This window comes from Telmatherina bonti (assembly GCF_933228915.1).
Source record: "Telmatherina bonti genome assembly, chromosome: 5".
NCBI classification, from domain to species: domain Eukaryota; kingdom Metazoa; phylum Chordata; class Actinopteri; order Atheriniformes; family Telmatherinidae; genus Telmatherina; species Telmatherina bonti.
Window position 1 is genome coordinate 12,862,871 of NC_136623.1, and position 27,296 is coordinate 12,890,166.

Genomic DNA, 27,296 nt, shown 5'->3' on the forward strand with positions numbered 1-27,296 from the left:
ATTTCCTCATATTTACAGGTGTTTAGGCAGTATATTCCCCAAAAGCCTGCAAGTCAAAAAGATATATATGTATACCGGCTTAAAGTGAGACACCATGCTGAAATATTCCTGGTCTTAAGCCTAAATTTAAACACCTTTTGCAGACTGTTGAAAGCATGAACGTAACTTACGCAGTTATACACCCTAAGCTCTATCTCTCACATCGAAGTTTCTCCCAGCAGAGATGTGAGGAAGAGTCATGAGGATGAAAGCCAAATGAGAACTCCTCATGCTCCTTTGTGTCTGAAGCGATGTGAAAATGTGTCTAAGTGTTGAGGTGCAGGATTTATGCACCACCTAACTCAATAAAACACACACCTGCGTGTTTCCTTGCCCCTCGATGAGTAAAGGTTTGAAAAACCCTTGAGGATGGCAAAGGTGGAATGATTTACATGTCTTTAAAAGTACAGAAAACGTGAAGGAGCAGAAGTTAAAGCAACCCCTTACACGAACCAGATGATCTGAACTGGATGTGAGTTTAAACATGAAAGCAGTAAGTAGTGCTGGGAATACGCTGAGATTACTATTAATCCATGTGTGTATTATTTTAATCCATGAGGGGACCACATCAGTGTATTCACGTTTGTTTCCTTTTGCATTACTGTGAGTTGAAATCACCTAACTAGTTCTTCAAACTGTAATTATCTAGTATGCATTACTTTTTTCTGTAAACATGACGGATTTCAGCAGATTCTTAAAGTCTCGGAGGGATTTTCAAAAGTCATCTGTACTTATAACTTATTTTTATCGAGGGGATACAAAAATGGCCACGAAAAACAAAAAAAAAAAGGATGCAAACACAAATGTTTTCATTTCACAATAACTTCTGTTCATCTCCAGAAAATGCTGATCAGGCACAATCCAGTAGCCACCAGAGGAGCCACATCATCTGCACTGGTTTCAAACTCCTAATGAACCAGAAAGTCCACAAGAAGTTCTTAGTTTTCAGAGGATGCGCTCGCTTTCTCTCTCTCTCTCTCTCTCTCCTTTTCTCTCTGTGCCGATGTGGCTCCATGGCAATATAAAAACACAGACACCTACTTCCCAGCTCCCAGCAGGGGCGCGGCCCTTTTGTTTGCAGTTCGCCGTTTTACGACGCAGCACTTCGTTACGAGACATGGAATATGTTCTGCTCGGACGTGGAAAGCCCCTTGTCACCACAGCAGCCAGTATTAGTTTGTTATTGTGTGGTCAGCTTGTGGTCGCCGTGACCAGATTTAGGACCCCTCTGTGTCGTATCGCTGCTTTTTCACTTCGATATGAAATCATACTCGCAGTTAAAGAGAATTATACCCAGATGACATCAGTTTATTGGGAAGACTTTAAAACTGCCTCAATTAACAAGTTTATAAACCCAGAAGTGCAACGAAAGTGCAATTCAAATGGATTAACAAAAAATCCAAAACTGTTCAGAAAAATAAGGATTCCTGTCACTTATTTAGTGCGTTCATCCCCGTTATGTGTTCTCTATTTATGCAACAGAAATCTGTGAAGATAGATAATAAAGAAAATCCATATATAAATGCTATATTGATCATGAAGGAAATCTGGGAATATGGTTGGGATTCAGAAAAAGAAATGTTTCCAAGTTATTGATTCTTGTCTTCAAAGGGCTGACAGTGTCGTCAACGTGCTTTTCTTTCCAGTTCAATCAAATGTGGACAGATTTCCATTTGTCCTTGGTACCTAAAATGATTATACAATATTTCACAATAACAAGTAATTTAATGAATAAATAAGAAACATTAATGAAGAAAGATATTTTTGATATTTTGATCAAACAATTAGCGCCTTGATTAATTGATTTATGTTTTTTTTAACAATGAGAAACAATGTAGAAATGCAAAATTAAAATTAATTACAGGAGAAATTGTTTTTATGTAGATTTTTTTCTTGACTCAGAGGCTTTAGTTTATTTCTGTGATGAGATTTTCTTCCCTTTTCAAACGATGTGTTGGTGGGTGGTTAGCATGTTTAGCATGTTGGCTGTTACCAACAGCGACTTCCTTGCTGCAGGTTTTTCTCCACAATGTGCACCTCAGGATCATCCACTAAGACTTGTTCACAATGCAAGCAGGACTGCCTGTCTGACCCAAGAGAATATGAAACCTGAACACATAACCTTACAATACAACTTCAGATTTATCCACATATTGATAATTCTCTCTTGCTGAATGGGATTATACTGGTGAATGTATGAGCAGGATCTAAATCTCTCTGGGATCTGTTGATATCTAACCTCATCTTTGTTTTTTTCTAAAATACTCAACATCCTTTTGCAGCAGTGATACAGTATCAGTTGGATTGGTTTACGAAGAGGAAAGTAGATCAATGGCTGTGATTGGGTTTCACTGTATGGAAAGAAAAGCATTGATTGAATACCGTTTACTGTAAATGGGATGAAATAAATAGGCTCTTCATTTAATGTTGACTAGACAGTTGTTGACAGCTTAGGAGCTGTAACATGTAAGGTTTGGTGCCAATCCCTCCTGATGTTTCTATCTCTTTGTTTTGCAGAGTTAAGGTTCCTCTTAGTAAAGATAAAGTAGAGCGGCTTGTTCAGGGGAGGGTATCTCCATAACTAGATCACCAAAGCTGCTTGGAAGTAATTTATCTTAAATTAAACAACTGTCTTTCTCTGTCATTCTCAGGCTGCATGTTAGATGGACGATCCTATAACAGCTCAGTTTCCTGGACCAGCTCAACCAAACCCTGCATAACCAGACGCTGTCAGGTATGTGAGACACATCTGCCCTGGTTCCCAGCCGAGGAGAGGTGACACAACAGTGCTGTCATATTAAAACCTCTGACGTCAGAAACAGAAACACTGATTTGCTGTTGTCCGAGGAAGGCAGAGATACAGGGAGGAGTTAAGGATGGAGAGGAAGAGTAAAGGTGTTGGGGGTGAACTGATATAAGAAAATATGACTGACATTGACAAGAAGAGAGAAAGAGGTGGACAAGTAAAGGTGAGGCAAAGATTTTAAAGTAGGAAACTGAGAAAATGTGGGATATAAACGTGAAACGGGACAAAATTAAGAGGAATGAAAATATGGACGATAAGTGAGATGGACGACAAAGTGCTGAAAATGTTTAAACACAGGAAGCAATTACAGGGAGAAAATCAGATGAGAAGGAAGGAAAGAAATGAAGTATATAAGTAGCACAAAGGTGTCTCAACATCTGTATTAAATCCATTATGTTGGTTATGACAGGAAGGTGTGATCACAGAGGCGGAGGTGCAGTGTGTCATCCACTGTAAAAACCCTAAAATCCATCCGAAGAAATGCTGCCCCACCTGCCCTAGTGAGTAACCATGGCAACATGTATGTGTGCTTTCAGAAGGAAAGATGAACTGACGTGATGTTTTTCTTTCGTGCACCATCTCTGCCTTCAGGTTGTATTTTTGAGGGTCGACTGTATAAAGAGAAGGAGGAGTTCAGTCCAGAAGGCAAACCGTGCATCAAGTGCATGTGCACTGTGAGTACACATGGCGTTTACATTCTTGCCTCCGAGCAGGGACTCTGTCCCACAAATTAGTTAGCTTTGGAGTCTCTTAGGAGTCACAAATTTCTGGTTGGAACAACATCCTCCTTTTTGCTTTCCTTTTCCCCCCTCCTGTATAACTCCTTCTATGTATCGCACTGTCTGTCCCCCCCCCCCCCCCCCCCCCCCTTACACAAATAAGCCTTACAGGTATGTCCATAAACACATACAAGCATTAATGTGCTAACACTCAACCTTATTCGATTTTTAACCAATACACATCATTTTTTCTGCTTGCTCTGCTGACTTGCTCAGTTAACTGAGATACTGAATGCCCTGAATTTGTTCATTCATCTGATATTTAAACTTATGTCTTCAGTTTCTTTCCAACAAATAAACAACTCACTATGGGAAATATGACAATATGTTAAAAGCCACCCAGATTCTTTAAGATGTTTTTGACTGTTATTGACATCAGTTGGTTTCAGATCTGCAGAGTAAAGTAATGAAACTGTAACCATGCTGGAAACCTCTTACATCCCGAGTCCCACAGGGATCTATGTGGGGATCCCTGCATTTTTTGGCTGTCTAAATACACTTGTGTGACAAAATTTGAAGCAAATATTATAAAGAATATTGCAAGTGATCTTTAAGAATCCGTTCAAACACAAATCTTGAAACAAAGTCACATGTTGAAATAAACCGATTCCAATAAACGTTAAAGGTCAACACATTAGAAAAACCTCAGTAGTTAAGGAGTTAGTGGTGGAATTGAAGGACAGATGTGGCGGAAATTTCTATTAAATCCATCTGTATCTGTATACAGCAGCTAGTTTTCTCATTTCTGTTTGTTTCTCATTTATATTTAATTTTTTAGATTCATAGTTTAGTTACTATGATCGAAAGTATGTGTATGTATATGTGTGGCGAGTGCGTATATGTTTGTACGTATGTATGGATGTGTGTGTGTGTGCATAGAGGTGTGTGTGTATATGTATATATATATATATATATATATATATATATATATATATATATATATATATATATATATATATATATGTGTGTGTGTGTGTATACATATGTGTGTATATGTGTATATGTATGTGTATACATATGTGTGTATATGTGTATATGTATGTGTATGTATACGTGTGTATGTGTGTGTATATGTATGTGTGTGTATGTATGTGTGTATATGTATAGATCTGTAGGTTGTTTTTTTCTTTTTGTTTTTGGGTTATTATTTAGTTGTTGTTTTTTTTCTCTCCCTTTCCTCTCCCTTTATCTCTTTCACTTTTCTTATGAGGTGTTTTCTCTTCTTTCTCTTTCTGTCTTTCGTCTGTCCTCTGGTCCAGCAGTACAAACTCTACAATTCAAACAATAATACAAAATAAATATAGAAATAAAATAAAAATTCAGAAAGGCAAGGGGATCATTATATCTATAAAGCTTCCCTTGGCAGAGAAAATTTGCTCAGCAGAACACAGCATCCAGACCATCATTCTGCTTGCCTAAATGCCCCAAAAAAAAAAAAAATCCATCTGTATATGGGACGAAATCTTGGTGACATTCAAAGAAAAAGAAAAAGAAAAAAAAAATCAAGGATATACATTACCATTCAAAAGTTTGGACACACTGTACCATTAAAGCCAATGGGAAAGTATGTTCGAACTGGACTGGTTGTGTATCTTTCCTATTTTTTTTAAGTCATTTTTGAAATCCTGTCCTAAAATGGCTTGTTGTTGTTCTCTAGATACATTTAGGTCAACAAGGGCTGTTCAAAGCTGATCTTGGCTTGATGATATGATTCAATGTCACATTGTTGATTTTATTTATTTAGATAACTTGTGGATTATCATGGACAATTTACTAAAAAAAAAAAAAAAAAAAAAAGAGAACAATTAAATTGATTTTTGTAAACTCAAATAGTTAAGAACATTAACTACTGTGACATATGCACACATATTGGCACCATTTTTGCATGCATATGTAATAAAACTTGGATCTTTTCCCAGCAGTTTGTACGTGTTGGTGATTGAGTTGTGTTATTGTTCCAGGGAGGGCGGACTCTCTGCATGAAGGAAGTGTGTCCTGTCCTCTCCTGCCCTGCTCATCTCATCCATACCTTACCTGGACAGTGCTGTCCCAGATGTATAGGTGAGAACAGATGGTGGAAATGGCAGCTTTTGTTGATTATTATGTCACAGCCATGCCCATTTTCATCTGGCCTGCTCTTTTTTTTTATCACATTCTCTTACTTTCATAACCATAAGCATTTTACTGAATATCTAAATCTGAACACATGTTTGAATGACTACAGTTTAAAAGAACCCAGCTATTGGTTATTACTTTCTGTTTTTTTTTTTTTTTTACCTTTGACTGTTTTTTCCACCTCCAGGCCAGAGGAAGGTGTTTGATTTGTCTTTAGGAAGCTGTCTATTCCACAGTGAGGTCTATGAAAATGGCACTTCCTTTATACATGACAACTGTACCACCTGCACCTGCAAGGTAACTATCTGGAAATCAAACTTTACATTCCAAATAAAGCAAAGTTTGTTCTTATACAAACTTATATATTCATGTTGGGATTTACTATGCTTTTCCTTTGTGAGCACAAAAAACTGTGATGATTTTTCTCTAATAACTATCCATATTCTGTAACCTTTATGGTCACATACACTTTCATCTCAGGATTCAACCGTTGTGTGCAAAAAGCGATGTTCCCGGCCTGGCAGTTGCCAGGGTGACCAGTGCTGTGATGAATGTCTATCATACGTGAAGGTGGAGGAAGTGAAGTACTGCAGAGTCAAAAACAAGATCTACAGGGTGAGAGATGGATGGAGGGATGGATGCATGGATGGATGCATGCAGGGATGGATGGATGGATGGATGGATGGATGGATGAATGCATGCATGCATGCATGGATGAATGCATGCATGGATGCATGGATGGATGCGTGCAGGGATGGATGGATGGATGTATAGATGAATGGATGTATAGATGGATGTATGGATGGATGGATGGATGGATGGATGGATGGACGGACAGACAGCAGTAAAATACCAGGATGTTTGTATGAATCTCTCGTATCTTGTCATTCCTGCAGGAAGGAGACATGTGGTCATCGGTGAACTGCACCCTCTGTGCCTGCGTCAAGGGCAACATCGAGTGTCGACCCAAACAGTGTGTTCCCATCACCTTGTGCCCCTCGGTGAGTGACAGCAGTTTATCTCCAGCCACACATCTGGACACCCTGTTTGTTCAACATTTCTGTCTTTGTCACTCACATAAATCTGCTGCCCTTTCTGCATACTCTTTCTGCAACTCTCACTGAATTTCTCTCTGAACTGAACATCATAATCTTACCTCATTTTTTAATATGAAACTGCTAACGCTGCTTACTTTTTCTTTTGTTTTAATAGTTTACACTATATGTTGGTGCGTAAAATGAGATCTTTTTGTATTACCACCAAAATGTTTCATAAAATATGGTTTGGCTAAAATAAATCACATCAGTATTGTCAACATTTTATATATTTCATTTGCTTGCAAAGTTCAGATCAGTTTACTAAGTGAGTTCAGTTTAATAAAGCCGCAACATGGGGGCAATTTTTTTTCCATTAGAGATCTCTCACACAGGCGAAGTATGCCGTGAGCTGTAAAACTCTGGGAACTGCTGGCATGAAAACGGGTTGTGCTGCGTTCACCTGTCGCAGAGGTCGCTCTGAAGTCATCTGTCGGTTGGCGGGTGATGGAGTAGATTCCTCGCATACCGCTAGCTGGTGGCGGTCACGCTGTCAAAGCCTGTGTCAGTGTTAGTCCAAGTTCACACGCTTCCAGCGGTTACAACAAGCCCTCACCTGTTGTTTGCGGTCAGAGCAGGCGACTGCAGAGTGATGTTGGTGGTCTGCAGGGAGTTTTGTCCCCCAGTGAAAAGCTTTTTATATGTCAAACTTTTGGGTTTTAATTATTACATCTCGACATATTTTTGTTTGTTTTGCACATCCTTTGTCATACATGATACTTTGCTGGAGGGATGACAGAGCAGATGTCTAATGTATAATTACTGTTATTGAAATGGGAACTTTTTGCTCTGTTTGTGTTTGTGTTTTTTTTTTGTTTTTTTTTTACTGAATTATTATTTTTGAAAAGGGCTTTGTGAATACTGCTGACACGCCCCTTCAGGCTAATTAAAATGATTAAATCAAACTAATCAAACTGTGACCTCCTCCACACCACACGCAAAATTACCACCAGTGCTCAGTACAAAGCAAATGCAGGAACTAGGGATAGTCTGTACCAACATTTCCTGTCCCATCAATTCATAGTAATTTTTCCTCGACATTAAAACCAACATCAATATTTTATGCCTCTTAAAGGAAAATCTTCCGCTTGTTCCGTCTTCATATTATATTTATTGCAAGGAGAATATGAAATGTAAATAAAACCACTAAAGATGACCGATTTAAAGAAAAACTGATAGATAGATAGATAGATAGATAGATAGATAGATAGATAGATAGATAGATAGATAGATAGATAGATAGATAGATAGTAGGACTGTGACAATATGCTTTTGTCCCAATTTGATTTGATTCCATTTTTTTTTTTTTTTTTTTGGGTGCCAATTCGATTTAAATTGATTTAAATTCTTTTACATTGCTGATTTTTGTAGGTTAAAAACAAAAAAAAAAAATGTACAGAACCTTTTTTTTTTTTTTTTTTTTTTTTTTGCTAGTCATTTTTCTTGATTTCAGTTTGGAAAAAAACAACACAGTAGCCAGACCATCATTCTGCTGCTATAGTGACCGAGAAGACAAGTAAAAAGATCAATAAAAACTATTTTTTTTAAAAATGACAAAAATTTTATAATGTATTATTTTAATTATTTGAAAAAAAATTAATTGTGAAGCAAAAAATCCCAATATTCAGTTTTTTTTATTCAATTTTCTCACCCCTAATAGATGGATAGACAGATGAGTGGGTGGTTTTGTATTAAATTTCATAAATAAAAAGAGTAGAATACAGTGGAAATGTAATATCTATATATCTATATATCTATATATATATATATATATATATATATATATATATATATATATATATATATATGATTTTTTTTTTTTTTAAAGTATTTATTTTTAACTGATAAATATTGAAGTATAGATTACAGGATATTGATACACCCATCCTTAGCTGGAATACCGTCTTTAACTGGAACACCATCCCTAGCTGATGTGTACTTTGAGATGACATTGCTGTGAAGTGGTGCTACACAACATATACATATCTTTGTACAGTGCATCCCCAAAGCTTCTACAATTGCGCAGCTACTTGTTTTCATGTTCCACTGCCACCAGGGGACAGCGATTAAAATATGGAAGCACGTGAACCAAAAGCAACTCTTGGTTTTGTGTTTCCTGTTGTTGTTTTTTTTGCTCTCATGCAAAATGAGCTAGTTAACTTTTGTGCTCACAAGGTAGCCATTTCTTGTGCATTATCCTGTTTGTTATGAAACTGGTTGGGTTCATCCAAACTGGTTCCTTCCTGGCTTGAGTTTATTCCCAGTTGATCAACAGTCAATTCAGACCTGCAAACCTGGACCAGCATTTCCTGACCCCCCATGTTTTTGCAACAGTTCCATCTACTGGATGACTGTAAAGCTGCAGCTTTCACCAGCAGGTTTTCCAGACCTTGAAGACCTTGAATCTAGAATTAAAAGATGGATTTTTTTAAAAAGGGAACATTTCATTAAGCATGAAGCTTCTTAGTAAAGAATTTACCTTTGTGGATCAATAGTTCTGATAAAGCAAAAAGTCTCTTGTAACAACATATTTAAAGGTTTATTACAGCATCAATTCTCACAGTTTAAAGGTTGAGTGCAACTCAATTCCACATTGCTTGAAGGCTTATTACTAGCTAGCTTTAGCTAATTAGTCGACACCATCTGTAGTTCCCCAAAAATTATGTTAAAATAAGAGGGTAGAGAACAGTGTGTGTAGACAAATACACTACCACACACCTTTAGTGGATGATGGTGCATGTTTGAGAGGGATTATTTCCGTTCAGTAAATTGGTTTTATGTTATATTAGTTTAGTATGTCCTGCACAAAAATGTAAACAAACAGGTCAGCTGTATTTTAATTAGAGAAACGGTTGCAGTGATTGGGGTGTCTTCTTCTAAACTCAAGTGTGAAATAAATTGTTGCATGTAAAGGTGTGCCAGACCGCAGAAACCTGCACTGTAATTTGTAAAACTCTCCAAAGTAATCACAGCATGAGCTCCAACATTGTCAGTGATTGATTGCTTGTCTTTGCCTCAACACGTTTCTCAAACTGGTGGAGCCTTTTAAGCATGAAGACAACTTGGCAGGAGCAAAACATGATTAAATGTGAGTTGCAGTAGGTCCTCCGGTTTATTTAGATCCTCACCACACCATAGCACATAAACACATGAAAGCTTGATGCAGACAACACATGCATCCACGGAAGTGGAGATGAAATCAAAGGGTGAAATCTGACACACTGCCTATGTGGTCGGTTTGGCGGGACTCCCATTAACTCCCTCCATTGACTACCTACACATCCATGCACAACCCTGAACTTCATTGTTTTATATAAATGAGGCACTTCAACCTGAAAATAGAGATGACTTCTGGTTTGAAGCAAAATTCATCAATATACCTCACATCTGCAGGCACCAGTTACAAACTCACAGAAAAAAGATTAACTAGCTTATAGCCTGACAACTAGCACACCTGTCCCAAGTTATCATGACTGTGGCTCTGTCACAGAGGTCATTGCTGCCCAAATCACACACACACCACACACTCTCCCATGCTGTCATGCTGCGGTCAGCAGCAGGTCGGCGGAGTGTTTGGGTCCTCTATGGAGACATTGTGTCTCCCAACAACCTTTTGTCTGTGTTGTGTTTGAGTGACAGCAAAGAAGAGGTTCCCTATATTTAGGCCCCTGAAAACCAATCTCTGTCACCGTGTGTGTTTCAATGAGAGTGTGTATATGTGTCTGTGTGTGTGTGTGTGTGTTTTAGTGTCCTCAGTCTGTCAAAAGGCAGCCCTCTTCAAAGACTGAGAGTGCCCTTTGTGCAGAGGTTAGAACGCTGGAGTGTATATTGAGCGTACAGAGAAGGTCTGCATGTGATGACAGATGAGTGGGTTGTGTATGGATGTATCTGTGTGTGTGTGTGTGTGTGAGCAAGAAAGAGGAAAAGTGTGTATGGATTAAAGAGGTTTTGAGTATGGCTGATCCTGGCTTACAAAGTGAAATAAAGGTTGGAAGAAGTTTAATGTTGCGGTTTCAATATTTAAATGTGATGGTTGAAGTCAAAATCTACTAAGATAGAGGTACAGATGTGTGTGTGCACTGATGAAGGGCTTCCCTGGGGCAACAAAAACTCAGTGTGTGAAAGAGTCCTCTGATCTGCCCTTCTGATGGAGGCTGAAGCGTACTGTATGTGCACACACACACACACACACACACACACACACACACACACACACACACAGACATGGTGGGTCCAATTACACAGAGAGAGTTCAGCAGTTGAAGTTGGAGTATCTGTATCTCTGTCCTGGTTTGACTATAAACATCATCGTGCGATTAATCACCAAATATTAATGACAGCTGTTGAAAATAAAAATATTCGTATTTAGTTGTTTACAACCTACTTTATCAGTTCTTGTAAAGAAATAATTCATTTTTAATGCATAGCTAAGAAGAGATAAAGAAGAAAACAGAATCCTGTTATACACATATATACATATGTATGTATATATATATATATATATATATATATATATATATATATATATATATATATATATATATATATATATATATATATATATATACACATATATACATATGTGTATATATATAGATATATATATATATATATCTATATATATATATATATATGTATATATATGAAAGAAGTTATTTTCCCCAGTTTTACAAAGGAGTACTGACTTCTGGGGATGTTTGCATTTATCAGACCCAGGCCGTATGTAGGGGGCCTCCTGGAGTCCCCTGCTGCTTAGGTGATGCTAGATCACCTCAAGCCAGTCTCTGGCTTTGTGGTGGTGATTTCTCATTGAATTTCTGTCCTCTCAACTTTTATTGGTGCCCTCGTTACTTGCTCTGGTAACCAGGGGTAACGGGATCAGGTTTCAATCTTAAATAAACTTGATTATACTTATTTATTAATATCAGCACAATAAATTATAATCATAATGGGGGAAATAATTTGAGAAAATCCTGTTTTTATTCCTTTAGAATAAATTTTTAATTCTAAATTTGATGTCCCGTCTCGGCATTGACAACAACACAAAGGGGGCAACACAGACTCTAACAGCCAGTTTGAAGCTTAATCTGTGTTTGCTTTCGCTGACGGTGACACAGTGGTAAGTTTTGGGTGAAAAAGAGGAAAACTGGTGACTTCTTTTGTCTTAATTGCATTTTTTTTTTTTTTTGTTAATTTCAGAACATGACTTCTTAATGGCTTTTATCATATTTTTTCATGCTACTGTCATTTACTTATGGGCTGATGCATGCATTGAAACCAAACAGTTTAAATTTGGCTTGCTGCAGCACTCCACCAGGTAAATGTCCAGTGATGCAGAGCCAGGTATGGCTGGGAATCATCTCCAGTCTAATCCAGTCATTTTTGCACTTATATGCACATGCATGTTTTCTCTATCATACCGGCTCTGTCTGCAGAACATGTGAACATGATGCATGCATGGAAGACAGCTTCAGCAAAAACTCTTCATTTCATGCTGGCATTTTAATGTCAATGCAGTCTTGTAAAGGGAAGACTTGTCATTAGTGAAGAATGAATGAAAAGTGCAGATAGCATGAATAAATAAAATAAATCTTGCCTAATGAAAAGAAAAATGCAATGACTTTTAGGATGAATATGAACACCCCTTTGGAATGATGCAGATGTAGCTATAAACCTCTATGTCATAGTACAACATGTGAACATTATCACAGCAAAGGCTAACTCTGATTTAAAAAAAAGAAAAAAACTAGAGAGGTTTTAGTTCAAGGTCTCCAAAATGGCTGTTTTTCTACAGTTTGGTGCCATCTGTTCTCAAAGATCCCAAACAGGATATCTCAGGCTTTAAAAGGTTAAAATAAAATGTGCAGAAACATGTGAGCCATGCCTGGAACAGGATATCTGAAATATTTATGTTAATTTTATGTGCATATCAATATCAGATCAAAACTAGAAATACCGATTCATCTCATGAGTAAAAAATGGGTTTAGTTTCAGTCGATTCAAGCAAGAACTAAATGCTATCTTTTTTTCTTTTCTTTTTTTTTTTTTTTTTATAAATAAACTTGTTTATTTTATTGTCTTTGTCTACAGTTGTTTCTCTTTATGGAACATTTACATCATTTCACATCCGATCTTATTTATATGTCCAGCGTATAAATGTCAAAGCAAAAACTATGAACAACCAGTTTGTCTTTAACAGTTTAACGCTTCAGAATTGTAATTTTGCAAAAGGTTTCAGATGCCTCTAACTTTCTGTTTTCTGCCTCCGACGCTGCTAACAAAGTCTGCTCTCCGTCAGAAATGTTCTGTTTCTCTTCATCACTCGTTACAGTCAGGCATCCTGCCATCTTGTCTCAATCTGTCAAGTCTCTCGGAGTCTTTTAACGCCGTGTGTCTGCTCCTTGTCTCTCGCAGAATAAGATCCTGAACAGAACCGGCTGCTGTCCAGTTTGCACTGAAAGTGAGTAAGTCCATCTCATTGGTGTATCCTGTCGTCTCTGATATACTGAAATGGCCTTTTCCTCAAAGCTTTACATGTCTAAAAATACATCAAAAGTCTTGATAAACTATTTGTATTACTGCAAAATATATTTATGATGGTAATTATAAGCTGAAATCTACCGTGTCAACCGTCCTTTAGAAAAGCAGTGAAAACAAACCTCAATCCGGCCGCTTTAGCTTCGGTTCAGTATCCCTCATGAATCTCAGTCCAGACTGTGGTTTGCCTTCAGGTCATTCTACTTTGGCTTTTGGTTTCAAACTGCTGAAAAAAAAATCCCCCATATGGTCTATTTTAGGAACACAAATGCCCCATAAACCTCACTTGTACATAATATAAAGTTTAGCTTCAGATGGTAAGGCGGACGTTTCACCACACCACATATGCTGATCCCACTTCTGAGCGAGGCAGATCAGTGCCACATATTTCATCATTTCTCATAAATTAGGATTTTTGCTTCTGGCTGTCAGCTTTAGTATGCATCCATGCGGTGCAGGTGGTCTCCGGAGACACGCTGCTGTGACTTCAGAGTGAGAATAAGTCCGTCTTTGTCTCTGTTCCTTTCCAGAACCGGGTGTGTGCACAGTCTTTGGAGACCCTCACTACAACACCTTTGATGGCAGAACCTTTAACTTTCAGGGAACTTGTCAGTATGTGCTGACACGCGACTGTGGTGGGATCCCGTCTGGAGGGCCGGGAAACAACGTCAACATCAACAGCCCCGACTCCAGCTTCACGGTGGGATGGTTTTTTTTCTTTTTTTATGCTACATATTTTGTGATAAGTCATATTTGCTGCTAAAATTTCTATTAATTTTAAATTCTATCATGACTTTAATTCTAGGTGTTGGTGAAGAACGATGCTCGTCGGACTCGCTCCTTCTCCTGGACTCAGTCCGTGGAGGTGAGGTTGGGTGCTCTGATCCTGAGCTTGCACCAGCATCTGACAGTCCGGAGGAACGGGACCCGCATTGCGCTGCCGTACCATGGCCCCGGGGTGCACATAGACCTGGATGGATACCTGCTGAAGCTAACCACCATCGCAGGTCTGCATGTTTAACTTCATGAGGACCTGCAGCATTTTCAGCGACTTGCTCTAAACTCTGACCAACACCCATCTGCAGGTCTGGAGATCACATGGGACGGTGACAGCTTTGTCGAAGTCGTCGCTGCTCCCCATCTTCGCGGACGCCTCTGTGGTCTTTGTGGCAACTACAACGGCCACAAACGGGATGACACCATGGGAGGCGACGGCCAGTTTAAGTTCGATGTGGACGAGTTTGCTGAGTCGTGGCGAGTCGACGGAAACGAGGTTTGCTCCCAGCAGCGTCCACCTCACAGGTCGACGTCCTTCCTGTGTCCCGGCAGCGTCAAAGTCAAGTTCCGGGCCCACAGGGAATGCCAGAAGATAAAGTCATGGGAGTTTCAGAAGTGCCACCGTGTGGTGGACTTTGGTCCTTTCTACAGGTGAGAACACGGTGGTGTTGGCTTTATGAAACAGAGAAAAAGTAAATAAATTATTTTTTCATGATCATAAAACATTTATCTTTATCCAGTTTATTGACTTTGAAAGCAAGAATTTACACTTTAAAAAAGGAAAAGATTCACATCAGTGTATTCATCTAAATGTTACTGAAATTTCCACAAAGTTGCTTTAACTTCCTTCCTTCTACAGGTCCTGTGTAACAGACATGTGTGAGTGTCCAGTCCATAAAAACTGCTACTGCGAGTCCTTCATCGCGTACAGTCGGGCCTGTGAGAGGGAAGGAGTGCCGGTCCTGTGGAAGCCTGATAAAGTTTGCATGGGTTAGTGCCACAAACACCTGTCAGATCTTAGCAAAATGAGTCATAAACGTTTGGTTTATTCATTCATCCAAGACTTCTTTGAAGACTTCTGTTAGTACGTAGCTGCCTTGTGGTAATACTGTAAGATTTCTGACAGCTCAGCTGACCAATCAGAGCTGACTGGATCTGTCAGGGGTGGTGGGCTTAAAAAGAAAGACATAAATGTAATGCAACACCCCTTTCTGAAGAGGTTCTGCAGCAATGTGAAGTAACAATAATGAACCAAGTGAATGTTTATGATGCTGTTGTGGCTGTTATTAGTGTCTATGTTATTTTACATATTTGGTCATTTGAGGAAAATAACTGAGTGGAATCTTGCTGTGTCACATCAGCATGAACCCACAAATAAAGATGAAACGCAGGAATACCTTCTAAAACTACAAGTATCTTTTTTCAGGAAATCTGTGGCTTTTCTGAAAAATGGCCACTGCTCACTAAAAGATTTAGTTTTCAGCCTCTTACTAAACTGAAACTATAAAACAGGAAAGGTTTGAGAGGTTAAGGCTTTAAGTCTTTATTGTTAATGATTGATTTTTCCTTCTTTTTCTTAAAAAAAACAAAAACAAATGAAAATAGTGAGTCTCAGTGTGAGACTTGAAACAGACACACAAACCAGGTTTGTTTTATCTGAACTTTATGGGTTACATTCATACTTATTTTCTTGTTCTCCCACCAGCCACCCAGTGTAAGCACGACGCTGTGTACGACACCTGCGGACCGGGATGCACCAAAACCTGCGACAATTGGAACGAGATCGGACCGTGTCACAAACCTTGCGTGGCCGGCTGCCACTGCCCCGCCAACCTGGTGCTTTTCCAGGGACGCTGCATCAAACCCACAAGCTGTCCCGGACGGTGACCTTTGCTGCCCAGGTGGGAGGTGGGCTAGGTTAGGGAGGTTCATCTGTAGTGTCTAAAGTAGGGGGCCAAACTAGCTGGAAAGCATTTATGATCCTTAAGTGTGTCAATGACATGCACCAAGGTACTCAGGGTCCAGAACTTTGCAAAGGAACGTTTTGCAGTGACTTCAACATCAGAGATACAAACTATGCTGACGGACCGAGGGGAGAGTAGATCAGAGGCGGATCGTAGCTGCGAGATTCAGCCTCTGGTGTCCTCGTGCCTCCAAGTGCTGTTCCACCAGTCACCAGGACTGAAATCCCAAGAGACGAGTCAGGATCCCATCTGGAGAGTTTGCATCTGAAGGACATTGAGGATGTTACCATGGAAACCTCAGAGATGGGTTTGGGCTGGAGGACTCCTGTTAGAGCCCACATGGAGCCCGATTTATTTCTTGCAAACAGCCAAATGGAAAACTGGGCGTCTGCATTTGGAACAGCAAGACTCAACGTCAAGAGACTCTGGTGCTTCATATCAAGCTGCCCTCGTGATCTCTACGCCATCATTTCCTTCTTTAAGCTAACCAGATTTATATGAGAGACAAGATAGCTTTTATATTATTATTGCTCTAATTATTATTATTTGTTTGTCGATATTGTTAATTTATATCAGAGGAGACGTTGTAGAAAGAGCCAGAATCCTGAAAATTACTGCGTTATAAATGATTTAAAGGGAAAAGCTATTTATGTATTTGTTGTTGTGTACTTTTGTGTTTCTGTTTGAAGAGAAATGCCCAAATGTGACTCGGTTGTTGCACCACCGCAGGGAAAAAGTACTGTATTGTATTGTTCTCCGTGTACAGGTTGTTGTGGATAGTACAAAACCAAAAGTGTTCATGTAAACATAAGTTTCATTTGATGAGGATTATTTAAGACTGGCAATATAATCTTTTCTCGAAGTTTCTGTTTGACTCCTGCCTCTACTTTAGTGGTTAAAATGTTTTTGTTTTTTCAAACTGCCAAAGCTACAAGAAGAAGAAAACAAAATAATGACGGTTCTGTGGGAGGCAAAAAGAGGAAACAATCAGGTAAAAAGAAGGAAGAATAAATTAAATAAGTGCATAATAAAAAAAAAGGTAAATAATTTGCATTTTTGTGTGTTTTCTGAATTATTTGGGTTTTTTTGTGTGTATAGTTATTTATTTAAATGAACTGTAGATAAATGTTTCTTTCAATGTACTCCATTATTTATTGGCCAGGTGTTAGCATATCATTTCAACTATTGTTGAGGAAAATGCAGGAGCAGTAGAGAAAACAATAAGGAAAAATTAAAGGCATTAAATGAAATAAAATGCTTTTTAATTGATACTTTTTTTAAAACCTGAAGAAAAAAAAATCTTAAAAAAGATATTTACAGGATATAAATACAGAACTGGAAAATAATCTTAGGCAACACCTCAGTTCTATCAATACTGCCAAAGAAAATGAAAAAAGATGTGAATAAATTAAATATTTGCAGTATAAGTAGTCATCAGGAACATTTCAGGCGTCTTGTAGCATTTTTCCAAAGCTCTTCTTTAGATGTTGGCTTCCTTTTGTTCCATCTTCTGTCAAGATGATCCCAAACTGCTTACATAATGTTGAGGTTGGTGTCAGTGGGATTCATCACTGCATCTTTTATCACGTGGCATAAATCAGCCGTTTCTCTGTTCCTCTTCCTTTTAAGGACATATTGGACCCTATACAGACACAAGTTTGCAGCTAACGGCTCTGTTGGTACAAAAGTCTTGTTACAATATCCGTCAAACTATGATATTGTTTGCATTGCATTTTGGAATAAAAATAAATGGTAACAAAATGTGTCTTTGGAACGAGCTGCCAAAAACAAAGAGCCTGCAGATACTATTTAAGTCTGGTTGTTTGCTAAACTGTCTGGTGTGAAGACATCATGCCTTGAGTTTGATGGGTTTTTTTTCTTTCAACCCCATCAAGAGTTCATCATAAATCTCAAGCAGCTTAACAAACCAAACATATCTCTCCGAGGATGATCAGGTACAACTGCAGCACTGAGAAGAAGTTAAAAACAAAGAACTTTGACGGAAAGACTTACTGAGGAAAACCGCTTAAAAGGAAATAAAGTGAAGCTCAACATTAGGAACAGTACCATTCCTACACAAGAAATAAAATGAACAAATTCAAGTCAACAAAATGCTCTGTAATAATTTAGTCTTTTTTTTAAAATTATCTTTTAAACACAATTTACTTTGTTGTTTTTACCGTCTTATATTATCAGTTGAGGGTTGTTGGATACAGAAGCTTTGCTGTGATGGTTGTGCCCTCAAACACACAGGTTTACCTCCTCTAAGTAAAGAAAAAGAAAGAAAGAAAAAACAATGACCACAATAAAAAGATGAAACTATTATAATGACGTTTGCAAATTTTTAATACACTTCAAATAAATACAAACCTAATCCACAAACATATTGCTTTAAAACACAACATAAGAACTTTAGCAACAGATACAACAAAGTCCATAAAACAACAAATGTGTTGCTAAAAGGAGAAGTTTTCAGGGGAAAACTAGAAAACCTTTGTGTCTGTGTGTTTAGCTCATTCTTCAGTTTGTTCACTTCCAGCTGATGTTTCAGGACAGCAACTGAAGGCTGGGGTTCCTTCATCAGATAGCTAATTTCTAATTTCTTTTACAATTTTAACATTTTTTTTTTCTCAGAAACTTTTAAATTAGCCAGAAAATGTTACAAAGTCCATAAATATATTTAACACTGTTTTGTTTTGAGCCATGTAAGTGTATTAAACACAAGTTCAAACTTCCCATCATTCAGTTTTTCCTTCTAGAAGTTTGCATTTGTCAGCTTGTCATAAAACTGCTACCTGTTGATGCACAGCGATGAACAATAAAACGCAGTAACAACCAAACGTTATTCACAAACACCAACGTCTCCGCAGATGACAGGGAAAACCAACTCAGATCAATACCTACTGTATGCACCAAACGAACACGGTTACACGCTGACATGACATATTTCACACAGTGAACATTCTGGCACATCTCTCACGTCATGAAGTCTTTGGCATTTTCAGGAAATGAAACATTCAGCCTGTTTTCTACAGTGAAAATCTTGTAAGGCATCAAAAGGTACTAAGATATAACATCATTCTGGATGAAAAACATATTCTGTTTAAGAAATATAACAGAAACAACAAGTCTGAAATAAAATCCTTTTCCTTTAAGATAACTACGCTTCCTCAATTTTAAAGTCTAAAAACCAAAAGTAACAAAAAATCCAAAAAGGTCTGATGAGAAAATGAAGCTGTACCTTTGAGATTCAGGACGTTTGGTGAAGTCTCAGGCGGAAAATGTTGCTTTGGTAACTTTGCAGGTAAATTCTCAATTTTAATTTTATTTAAGTTTTTACTTTTTAAATTTCTAACTATATGTTTGAGTTTTTATGGACTTTTCTCTGCTCAGCTGTTTCCCAGAAACTGATGCCTGAAGTCGTTCCCACATGGCAGATAATGACCCACCCACCTGTTTATCCAGAAGATGGAGAGAAACACCACAGCTGAACAGAGTGCATACTGGACTTCAAGCAAAGAAAAATTTAGATATTAAATTAAACTGAACACATGCCAAGTTTTTCACACCAGAATAGACACTATGTGCATGTTTTGTTTCTTAAAGCATCTTCTGCCCCCATGTGGTAGGCTTTAACAGGAGCAGGTCAGATTAAATCAGAGGTGCCCTCTCTAATCCTCGAGGGCCACAATCCTGCAGGTTTTTGATGAATCCCTGCACCAACACACCTGACTTAAATTAAGAGTCACTGTGTACCTTATGGGAACAACAGGCCGTTCAAAATGGGAGTGTAAAAGCAGTGGGTAATTGTGCAGCAGCACCAACTACAACTTTGTACTTTTTTGTAATAATATTGGCAAATCACACTTACTGGAAGCTTAAAATGAAGCTAATCCAAAGGATAAAAAATGTTAAGCTTGAAAGGCATCACTTCTATTCTTAATAACGTTACAGTAACTCTTTATGTTCATCTATAAAATGCCTGCTAATTATTTTTTATTTGTTGCCTGTAAGCAGAGTATCTGCAATTCAGTTGTATTTGTTAACCAATATAAATACAACAAGGACATGAAGACTTGCAGTTTTTTTTCTGATACAAGGAGAAAGGAGTAAGGGGCTACTTTCAAGACTAACTTCTCGTGTTATCTCTTCAAAAAAAAGGGAAGGAAAAAGCAAAACCCAACAAAACCAGACAAAACAAGTAGATAAAACTAGCTTATTTAAGTACTTAGAATATGTATGAACACTAATATAGATAATCTTCTAAACCTCTCAAGTAAAACTAGATTTCCTAAAGTCTTACTATACAAAACAAAATATACATCTACTAAAAAATACACTCCAGGCTGGCCATCTTTAGGAATATACTAAAATAAAATTTAAAAAGTACAATCAAAACCAAGATATAAAGCTGAGGTTAGCAATCACAGCAAAGGAAACAAGTGAATCAGGCGAAGAAGGGGAGGAGGAGGAGTGTGCAGGAGAAAAGACAAACGGGATGGGTTCAGTCATCATCACTGTCGCTGCCTGACTCGCTGAGCTGAAGATCATTTCCTTCAAGAACCAGAAAAATAATTCAGTTTGCTGATGTTATTGTAATCGTAGCATAATGCCGTTAATGCTGCAACAGAATTAATAAAACGCACAACAAATGAACCCATGCCTGAATTTAACCCTTTAATCAGATAAAGCGTAACCCTGAGATACTCACGGAGTGTGTTCATGAGCTGGTTGTTTCCCTGCTGTCGGTCAGTTCCTCCGTTGGCTATGGGATGGCGGCTGGGAGAGGTCTGGCTGAGCGGTCGGGGGGCATCGTGCTCACCGTCGCTGCTGCTGCTGTCGTCACCACTTCCGGAGGCTCCGTCTGAGTCAGAGGAGCTGCTGCTCATCTGCTCTATCACCTCCACCTCTGCTCGCAGCTCTGCCAACAGTAGGAAGTCAGCAATGTTTTCTTAAGACTCCTTCATTCTCACCGAGGATCCACGTATAAAAGACATATCATACATAAGTCAAACATGTGGACACATTTTACCGATTGGATTTAAAAGGAAAGTGTGTCCAAACTTCTGACTGGTTCTGGAGATCCAGTCCGGAAAAGTTGATTTGACAGCCCTTTATTTAACATGACATGCTAAAGTGTGGTTTCATGTCAGCACTGTGTTTCTAGCCTGGTCTATTATCTGGGATACAAGTGAATATTGTCACCTCTCTTGATGTCATCAAGCTGCGGTTCTGGGGAGGGGTTGTCCTTAGATGGTGAAGGGGACGTTTTCATCCCCGCTCCGGGTTTGGTTGGAGCCCGAAACTGAGAGCTGGGCTGGCTGGAACGAACTGACTGTTGTTCAATTCGTGCCTGGATCTTACTGCTGCCCTCCGCCCTGTAAACGCACACATGCAGCAGGTGAACCTTGTGTTATGCCGTATTGTCTGTGGAAACCCCTCCTGGGCTGCATGATTTTACAGAAATATCCATCCAACAGCAGCGCAGACTCACAACATCTCACTAAGTGTTTCCATAGTATGAGGTAACGAGCGCCCACCTTGTTTTCTTCACTTGGATGCTGCTGCTCAGCTTCTCCAACACAAACTCCCCTGTGTCGTGGTTTATGATAAGTACACAGTCTTTCTGATATGGCCGCTTGTTTCCTTTGAATACTGTCATTGGAGGTGTGGAGCCCTGAAAGAAAACAAAAAGGATCAAAAGTCAGCTTTATCTCAACATTACAGGGAAAAGAATAGCTAATTCAGGTCAGATAGGCTGTTTAAGTGTGTGTTACTTGTGCAACCTGGACCAGGATAGAAAATTATTTTCTGCTCCTATTTTTATTACACAATGAGGAAACATCAGAGACTTACTGGAATGTGAGGTAGTGTTATGGTAACTTCATCTCCTTTCCCAACTTGTAGCTCTCCCTCACAGCTTGTGTCGATGGATGCTGGTTTGAAGTCATCTGAAAAAGACGTGCATGACCCATCAGTCAGGAACCTGGAGAGGCCTGTGCCTCTGCGTTACTGCCAATGCGTTGCCCCGGTGCAAACGGCTCCTCGGATGGGGTTTCCACTACTGGTCCGTCTGCACTTACCTCTCTCATTTAGATGTATCTAAAAAAGGGGGGTTGGAGGTATCTTTTTATATAATGTGTCTGTCTGTGTGTTTCTTTATGTCTGATTTTAAACTGTAAAGCGCTTTGAGTCACATATTTTATGTTGGAAAAGCACTTCATAAATAAAGTTTGTTTATTTTTTAAAAATGTATTTAAAAGGGACAATGCAAAATAATGAACATCATAAACAGTTTGCAGACGTCAACAAGCAAGATTATAGCCATAGGCTAATTTCCATCTGTTGTCCCCTAACAGATGTTCCTTGAAATTACAAAATAAAACATTGTAAAAGCATATTATTCCATTATCAAACAATCATTATTAAAAAGTCATTACATTCATTACATTAGTTAATACACCTAACAGATGTGCCTGAGTCCAACTGATTGATTGATTGATTTTGTAGTTGACCGCAGCAAAATCCACATCTAATAGTTTATTTTAGATTAAGTTGCATCTAAAATATTCCAGATAAAAATCTTCAGATGTAAATACCAACATCCAAAAGAAAACATCTATGTATTTTAAAAACCCACATCTTAAGTTATTTTTTTCCGTATAAAATCAAATTATAAGTAAGAAATTTCCCTTTTAGTTAGAGTTGCATAAACTAAGCTTACTAGTTATATTTTCTATCTGTTTGCATCATTCAAAATCTGTTTTTCTGGCTGCTGTCTGTATTTTTTCATTTACAGTGTAACACAAAACAATATTTAGATGCTGTCCCTAAAAAGCTTTGTGTCTGTGTTATGACAGTAATTTTTTCAATATATTTAATTATATCCAGACAAAATGTCCTTTGATTTCCATTGCTCTACAAATGTTAACTACCATTTTTCTCCCTTAATGATAGATAGATAGATAGATAGATAGATAGATAGATAGATAGATCATTTCTATAAGAATGCTGTAACAATTTAATATTGTACAACTTGGAATTTCAATATTTTATGCAAACAGTGTCTTTGACCAGTTAAATGACTATGTTGTAAAAGAAACCACCTTCCCTGGCAAAATTTTGTAAGCACACAAGGCGATCACAAACCAAACTCACATCTGATGGTGTGAAAGGAAGACTTCGGCCTCTTCTCAAAGCTTTCTCCAAGCTTTAAAACATGCTCCTCTTTATCCAACAGCGGATTTGTACTCCCGTTCATCTTACCGTTTGCCTCCACTGACCTAAATTCACATTTAAATAAAAGCAATATTCTTAAAATACAGAGTTACACATGACAGGCAAGAAAGACAATCAAACTATCACAGAAAGTTAGCTTGCAGATGCTAACCTTTAGCAAAACATCGCTTACGTCACTACTCCGCTGCGTTTCCGCTTTTTTGGTCCGACACTGAAATGGCACCGGAAGCACCCATATGTTGTAAAAGGGCGGCAAGTTCCTTGCTACAATGTGCTAAGTACTTTTATTAAATAAAAAAGTATAGTATTTCATATTTTCTAAAAGTGTAATGTTTTTTTTGGAGTGGGTAATGAACACAAATTGTGCAATGAGTTAAAAAGGAATTTAATTGTAAAGTTACACGCAAGAATTTCACAGACGGACAAGATGGACCCTAAATGTGTAAAAATGTAGCCTAGATTTTGTCGAAAAAATAACTTTAGTTTTACTAAGTAAATAAAATTGAGATAGAATGTTTTCTTTTTAAAAAAATGCTGTACTAAAGTATTGACTTTGGACTGATGAGGATTATCTTAGGAAGCATGGCGCAATCGACAGATAGTAAGTGTAGTACTGATGTTAAACAAACCGACAAAGTGGAATCATGTGAAAACATTTCACCGTGTTTCCCCGGCCAGACGAAGACCTCAGATGCTCGAGATTTAACCAAAGAGGAGCAAGACAGACTCAGCAACGAGAGAATTCTGGTGTCAGACTTCAAACAGACGAAGTTGGAGAAAGAAGCTCAGAAAAACTGGGACTTGTTTTACAAAAGAAACACGACGAATTTCTTTAAGGACAGACACTGGACCACCAGAGAGTTTGAGGAGCTCAAAGCATGTCGAGAAGTAATTATAAAATATTTAATAATATGTAAGATTAACTGATATTTAGACTTGGTCATAATGACTGTGGCATGGAGATGATCCATTAGTCTTCTGTCGTAACCTGTACTTTTATGCACCCTGATGATTTACTTATGCATTAAAGATATAGGAATAACCAAGTGTCCAGTTCCATAATATACTCAACTTGCTACTTTCCTATCTATTTTAAAATGTAGATGTCTTATCAAATATTCTTTTAAGCTTAAAAAAAACAACACATGAATGGCGTGGTTAGAAAACTATGTATTTTTTCCTTCCTTGTTTGCAGTTTGAGTCCCAGAAGTTGGTCCTGCTGGAAGCTGGCTGTGGGGTGGGAAACTGCATCTTTCCCCTACTGGAGGATGACCTCAACATCTTTGTTTATGCCTGTGACTTCTCGCCTCGAGCTGTTGAATTTGTTAAAGTAAGGTGTTCGTCAGTTTTCTTGCAAATAATATTTCTACATGAAAAGAATTCACAGTATCCAAGAATTCAGTATTTAAGACAAAAACATGTTTATTGTAACCATGTATATCATGTTGATAAAGAAGCATCCTACTGTATGATTAAGCTGAGAAAACTAGGTCCAGTAAAGGACAGCTGCTTAGTGAAAGAAAAAAATAAGACAATTAGTGAACAGGCTTAAGGAAAATAAAAGCACTAAAGTATGTAAATAATGATACATTTTCTTCTTTTGTTTGATAGCAAAACCCTCTATATTGCCCTGAACGCTGCTGTGCCTTCCAGTGTGATTTAACTAAAGATGATCTGATAGAAAATGTGCCAAAGGGCAGCGTGGATGTTATCACCCTCATTTTCGTATTGTCAGCTATCCATCCTGGCAAGATGAAACTGGCTTTAGAGAACATCATTCAGGTGAGCAGTGGAAAAACAATTTCAAAGATTTTTGGTAATGCGCCTTCCTGTTTTATTCATATATTTATAACTGTCTCCTACCAGGCTACACAGATGCATCCCTGATAATACTATCAATGACCAATGAACATACAAATAAAATTGTGATTATAATATTTATGGTAATTTCATTTGATTGAAAATTATTATGTACAATTAACTGCATTCTTTTTTTTGTAAAAAAAAAAAAAATAATTTTTTTTTTTATCTTATCTAAAATCCTAGTAAGCCTGATAAAGACGACTCCTTTTTTTAACCTTCATACAAACAACTTGGCTGAAATGATTGACTGCAACTTGCGTGCGGCTTTAAGGTGCTGAAACCTGGCGGCATCGTCCTTTTCCGGGACTACGGACTGTATGATCACGCCATGCTCCGGTTTAAATCTGGCAGCAAGCTGGGAGAAAACTTTTATGTTCGCCAGGATGGAACTCGCTCCTACTTTTTCTCGAAAGGTCAGTAAATTTAGCTTTTTTTCATATTTATATATTTAGATCAGTTACATTGTTATACTTTAGAATATCTTTACCTGTGTTCCCGTCTCTCCAGTGTATATTCTTAAACTATGGTAACAAATTGTCAAGCTTGTGTTAAGTTAACATTCCAGTTTTTATATGTTTTACAAACTAAATAATCTTAAACAACAAAAATAAAAAAAAATAAAAAATAAAAAAAATCCTTTTTCTTGATATTTTTTTTCCGCAATCACTATCAGGAAGATGTGTTCAGCAGTACGAATCAAAACCACAGCGTCAGGTCATGGTTAACATCTACTTTATGATTCATTGATTAAAATCTCTTACATTCACATGATTGTCTTGTCAAACTGGAAAGTCCCTGTACGAATAAAACTGAATTGAATTGAACTATTCATTGCTTCCTTTTAAGTCTCAGTCTTCTCTTTTTACCTCCTTCCAGAGTTTCTGGCTAAGTTGTTTGAGGAGGCAGGCTTCCTGTCTGTTGCCAATGACTACGTCTTGCGAGAAACAGTCAACAAGAAGGAAGGGCTTTGTGTTCCAAGGGTGTTTCTACAGAGCAAGTTCATCAAGCCGCAGGAGCCACAAACCTCTTGATGTCATTTGGTTTTTGGACAAATCTCAAGATTTGGTGAAATATTTTTACAAACCAAAGCAAAGAAGATTTACTGTATCCAGGGACACTGGCAGCCAAAATAAGTCCAGAAGTGGACTTGTGGTTTATGTGCTTCGGGTTCCGAATTCTACAGACTGGCCAAGTTATAGATGGGTTTATTTCTATCATGGAGATGCTCTTCTTTTTCAGCAGTTACACTTTTTTCTGTATCCACAGTGCGTGGTTCATTATGCTGAGTTTTATAAAAACAAAACAAAAAAACAATGGACTGATCAGAGTGACTTTATTAAACCATTTTCTATGTTTTTTCAGCTGGTGGCGCCATTCTGGAAAATTACTAGACTTCTCTTCCAATCTTTAAAGAACATTTAGCAAACGTGTTTTAACTGTTGCACAGTCAAGATTAAGCCCCCTGAAGCTGAACTCAGCTGAAGATTTTATGATTAACTGTCTTTTGATACTTATTTTTGTTTGACTATACATTGAAATAAACATGAAACAGCTTTGTGTTATTTCACAAAGTTTCCCAGTTTAATTATGGTCCAGATTTTTTTTAATTTCATCATTAAATGCATCCTGGCTTATTAGAACGAATGAACAGCTGGCTGTTTTTCATTGGTTTTAACATTGATCACGATATGATAAGTAACACAGATAACAAGGACAGAATAGCTAAAGGATTTTCTTTTTGACATTACCAAAGCTGAACAGAAGAGTGTGCTGATTTCAAACTACTGTATGTTCAGAGCAGCTAAAATGTGACCTGAGCTCAGATTGAAGGTTTGTGAGTGATTTGGTTTCATTTGGCAAACACAAAAAAAAACCAAACAAACCGCTTGAATTTGTCCGCCTGAAAAAGTTTATATTAAAGTTGACATTTTTACATGAACAATGGAGCACATCTGGGAAAACACCAGCACATTTAAATATTATTCAACACGCCTGTTTTAAAGGCCAGTACTTCCTGCAAAGATTTCAGTCCATTTTCTCTACTTTTAAAAATGACATTTTATCCACCAGTGTCTTTATGTGC

The 27,296-nt window shown here is 37.9% G+C and overlaps 3 protein-coding genes across 4 annotated transcripts in view; 2 read left to right on the forward strand and 1 right to left on the reverse strand.

The window, feature by feature from the left end:
* The window catches only part of bmper (BMP binding endothelial regulator), a 38,181-nt gene extending 21,551 nt beyond the window's left edge, over window positions 1–16,630 (forward strand). The window contains exons 4-16 of the mRNA XM_079240994.1: window positions 2,691–2,773; window positions 3,255–3,345; window positions 3,437–3,519; window positions 5,586–5,685; window positions 5,927–6,036; window positions 6,220–6,354; window positions 6,636–6,740; window positions 13,248–13,293; window positions 13,901–14,070; window positions 14,176–14,377; window positions 14,456–14,798; window positions 15,007–15,137; window positions 15,853–16,630. Of these exons, the coding sequence (XP_079097120.1) occupies window positions 2,691–2,773; window positions 3,255–3,345; window positions 3,437–3,519; window positions 5,586–5,685; window positions 5,927–6,036; window positions 6,220–6,354; window positions 6,636–6,740; window positions 13,248–13,293; window positions 13,901–14,070; window positions 14,176–14,377; window positions 14,456–14,798; window positions 15,007–15,137; window positions 15,853–16,034 (1,781 nt within the window). The 3' untranslated portion in view covers window positions 16,035–16,630. The remainder of the gene's footprint in view (window positions 1–2,690; window positions 2,774–3,254; window positions 3,346–3,436; window positions 3,520–5,585; window positions 5,686–5,926; window positions 6,037–6,219; window positions 6,355–6,635; window positions 6,741–13,247; window positions 13,294–13,900; window positions 14,071–14,175; window positions 14,378–14,455; window positions 14,799–15,006; window positions 15,138–15,852) is intronic.
* A 1,809-nt stretch (window positions 16,631–18,439) lies between these two features.
* eaf1 (ELL associated factor 1) lies at window positions 18,440–23,540 on the reverse strand. Of its 2 annotated transcripts, XM_079240137.1 has the most exons (7): window positions 23,502–23,540; window positions 23,270–23,394; window positions 21,968–22,062; window positions 21,652–21,788; window positions 21,317–21,489; window positions 20,823–21,032; window positions 18,440–20,665 (listed from the first exon to the last, which is right to left on the reverse strand). In XM_079240137.1, exons 2-7 carry the CDS (start codon window positions 23,370–23,372, stop codon window positions 20,616–20,618), a joined length of 768 nt encoding a protein of 255 aa, XP_079096263.1. In that variant the 5' UTR covers window positions 23,373–23,394; window positions 23,502–23,540; the 3' UTR covers window positions 18,440–20,615. The 2 variants fall into 2 exon arrangements, with proteins under 2 accessions (XP_079096263.1, XP_079096262.1); XM_079240136.1 differs by lacking the exon at window positions 23,502–23,540 and having other exon boundaries at window positions 23,270–23,487.
* A 259-nt stretch (window positions 23,541–23,799) lies between these two features.
* Window positions 23,800–26,909, forward strand: mettl6 (methyltransferase 6, methylcytidine). The gene is made up of 5 exons (XM_079240271.1): window positions 23,800–24,238; window positions 24,546–24,680; window positions 24,962–25,132; window positions 25,485–25,626; window positions 26,090–26,909. The coding sequence occupies exons 1-5, from the start codon at window positions 23,912–23,914 to the stop codon at window positions 26,242–26,244; spliced, it is 930 nt and encodes a 309-aa protein (XP_079096397.1). The 5' UTR covers window positions 23,800–23,911; the 3' UTR covers window positions 26,245–26,909.
* Window positions 26,910–27,296: the final 387 nt, after the last annotated feature.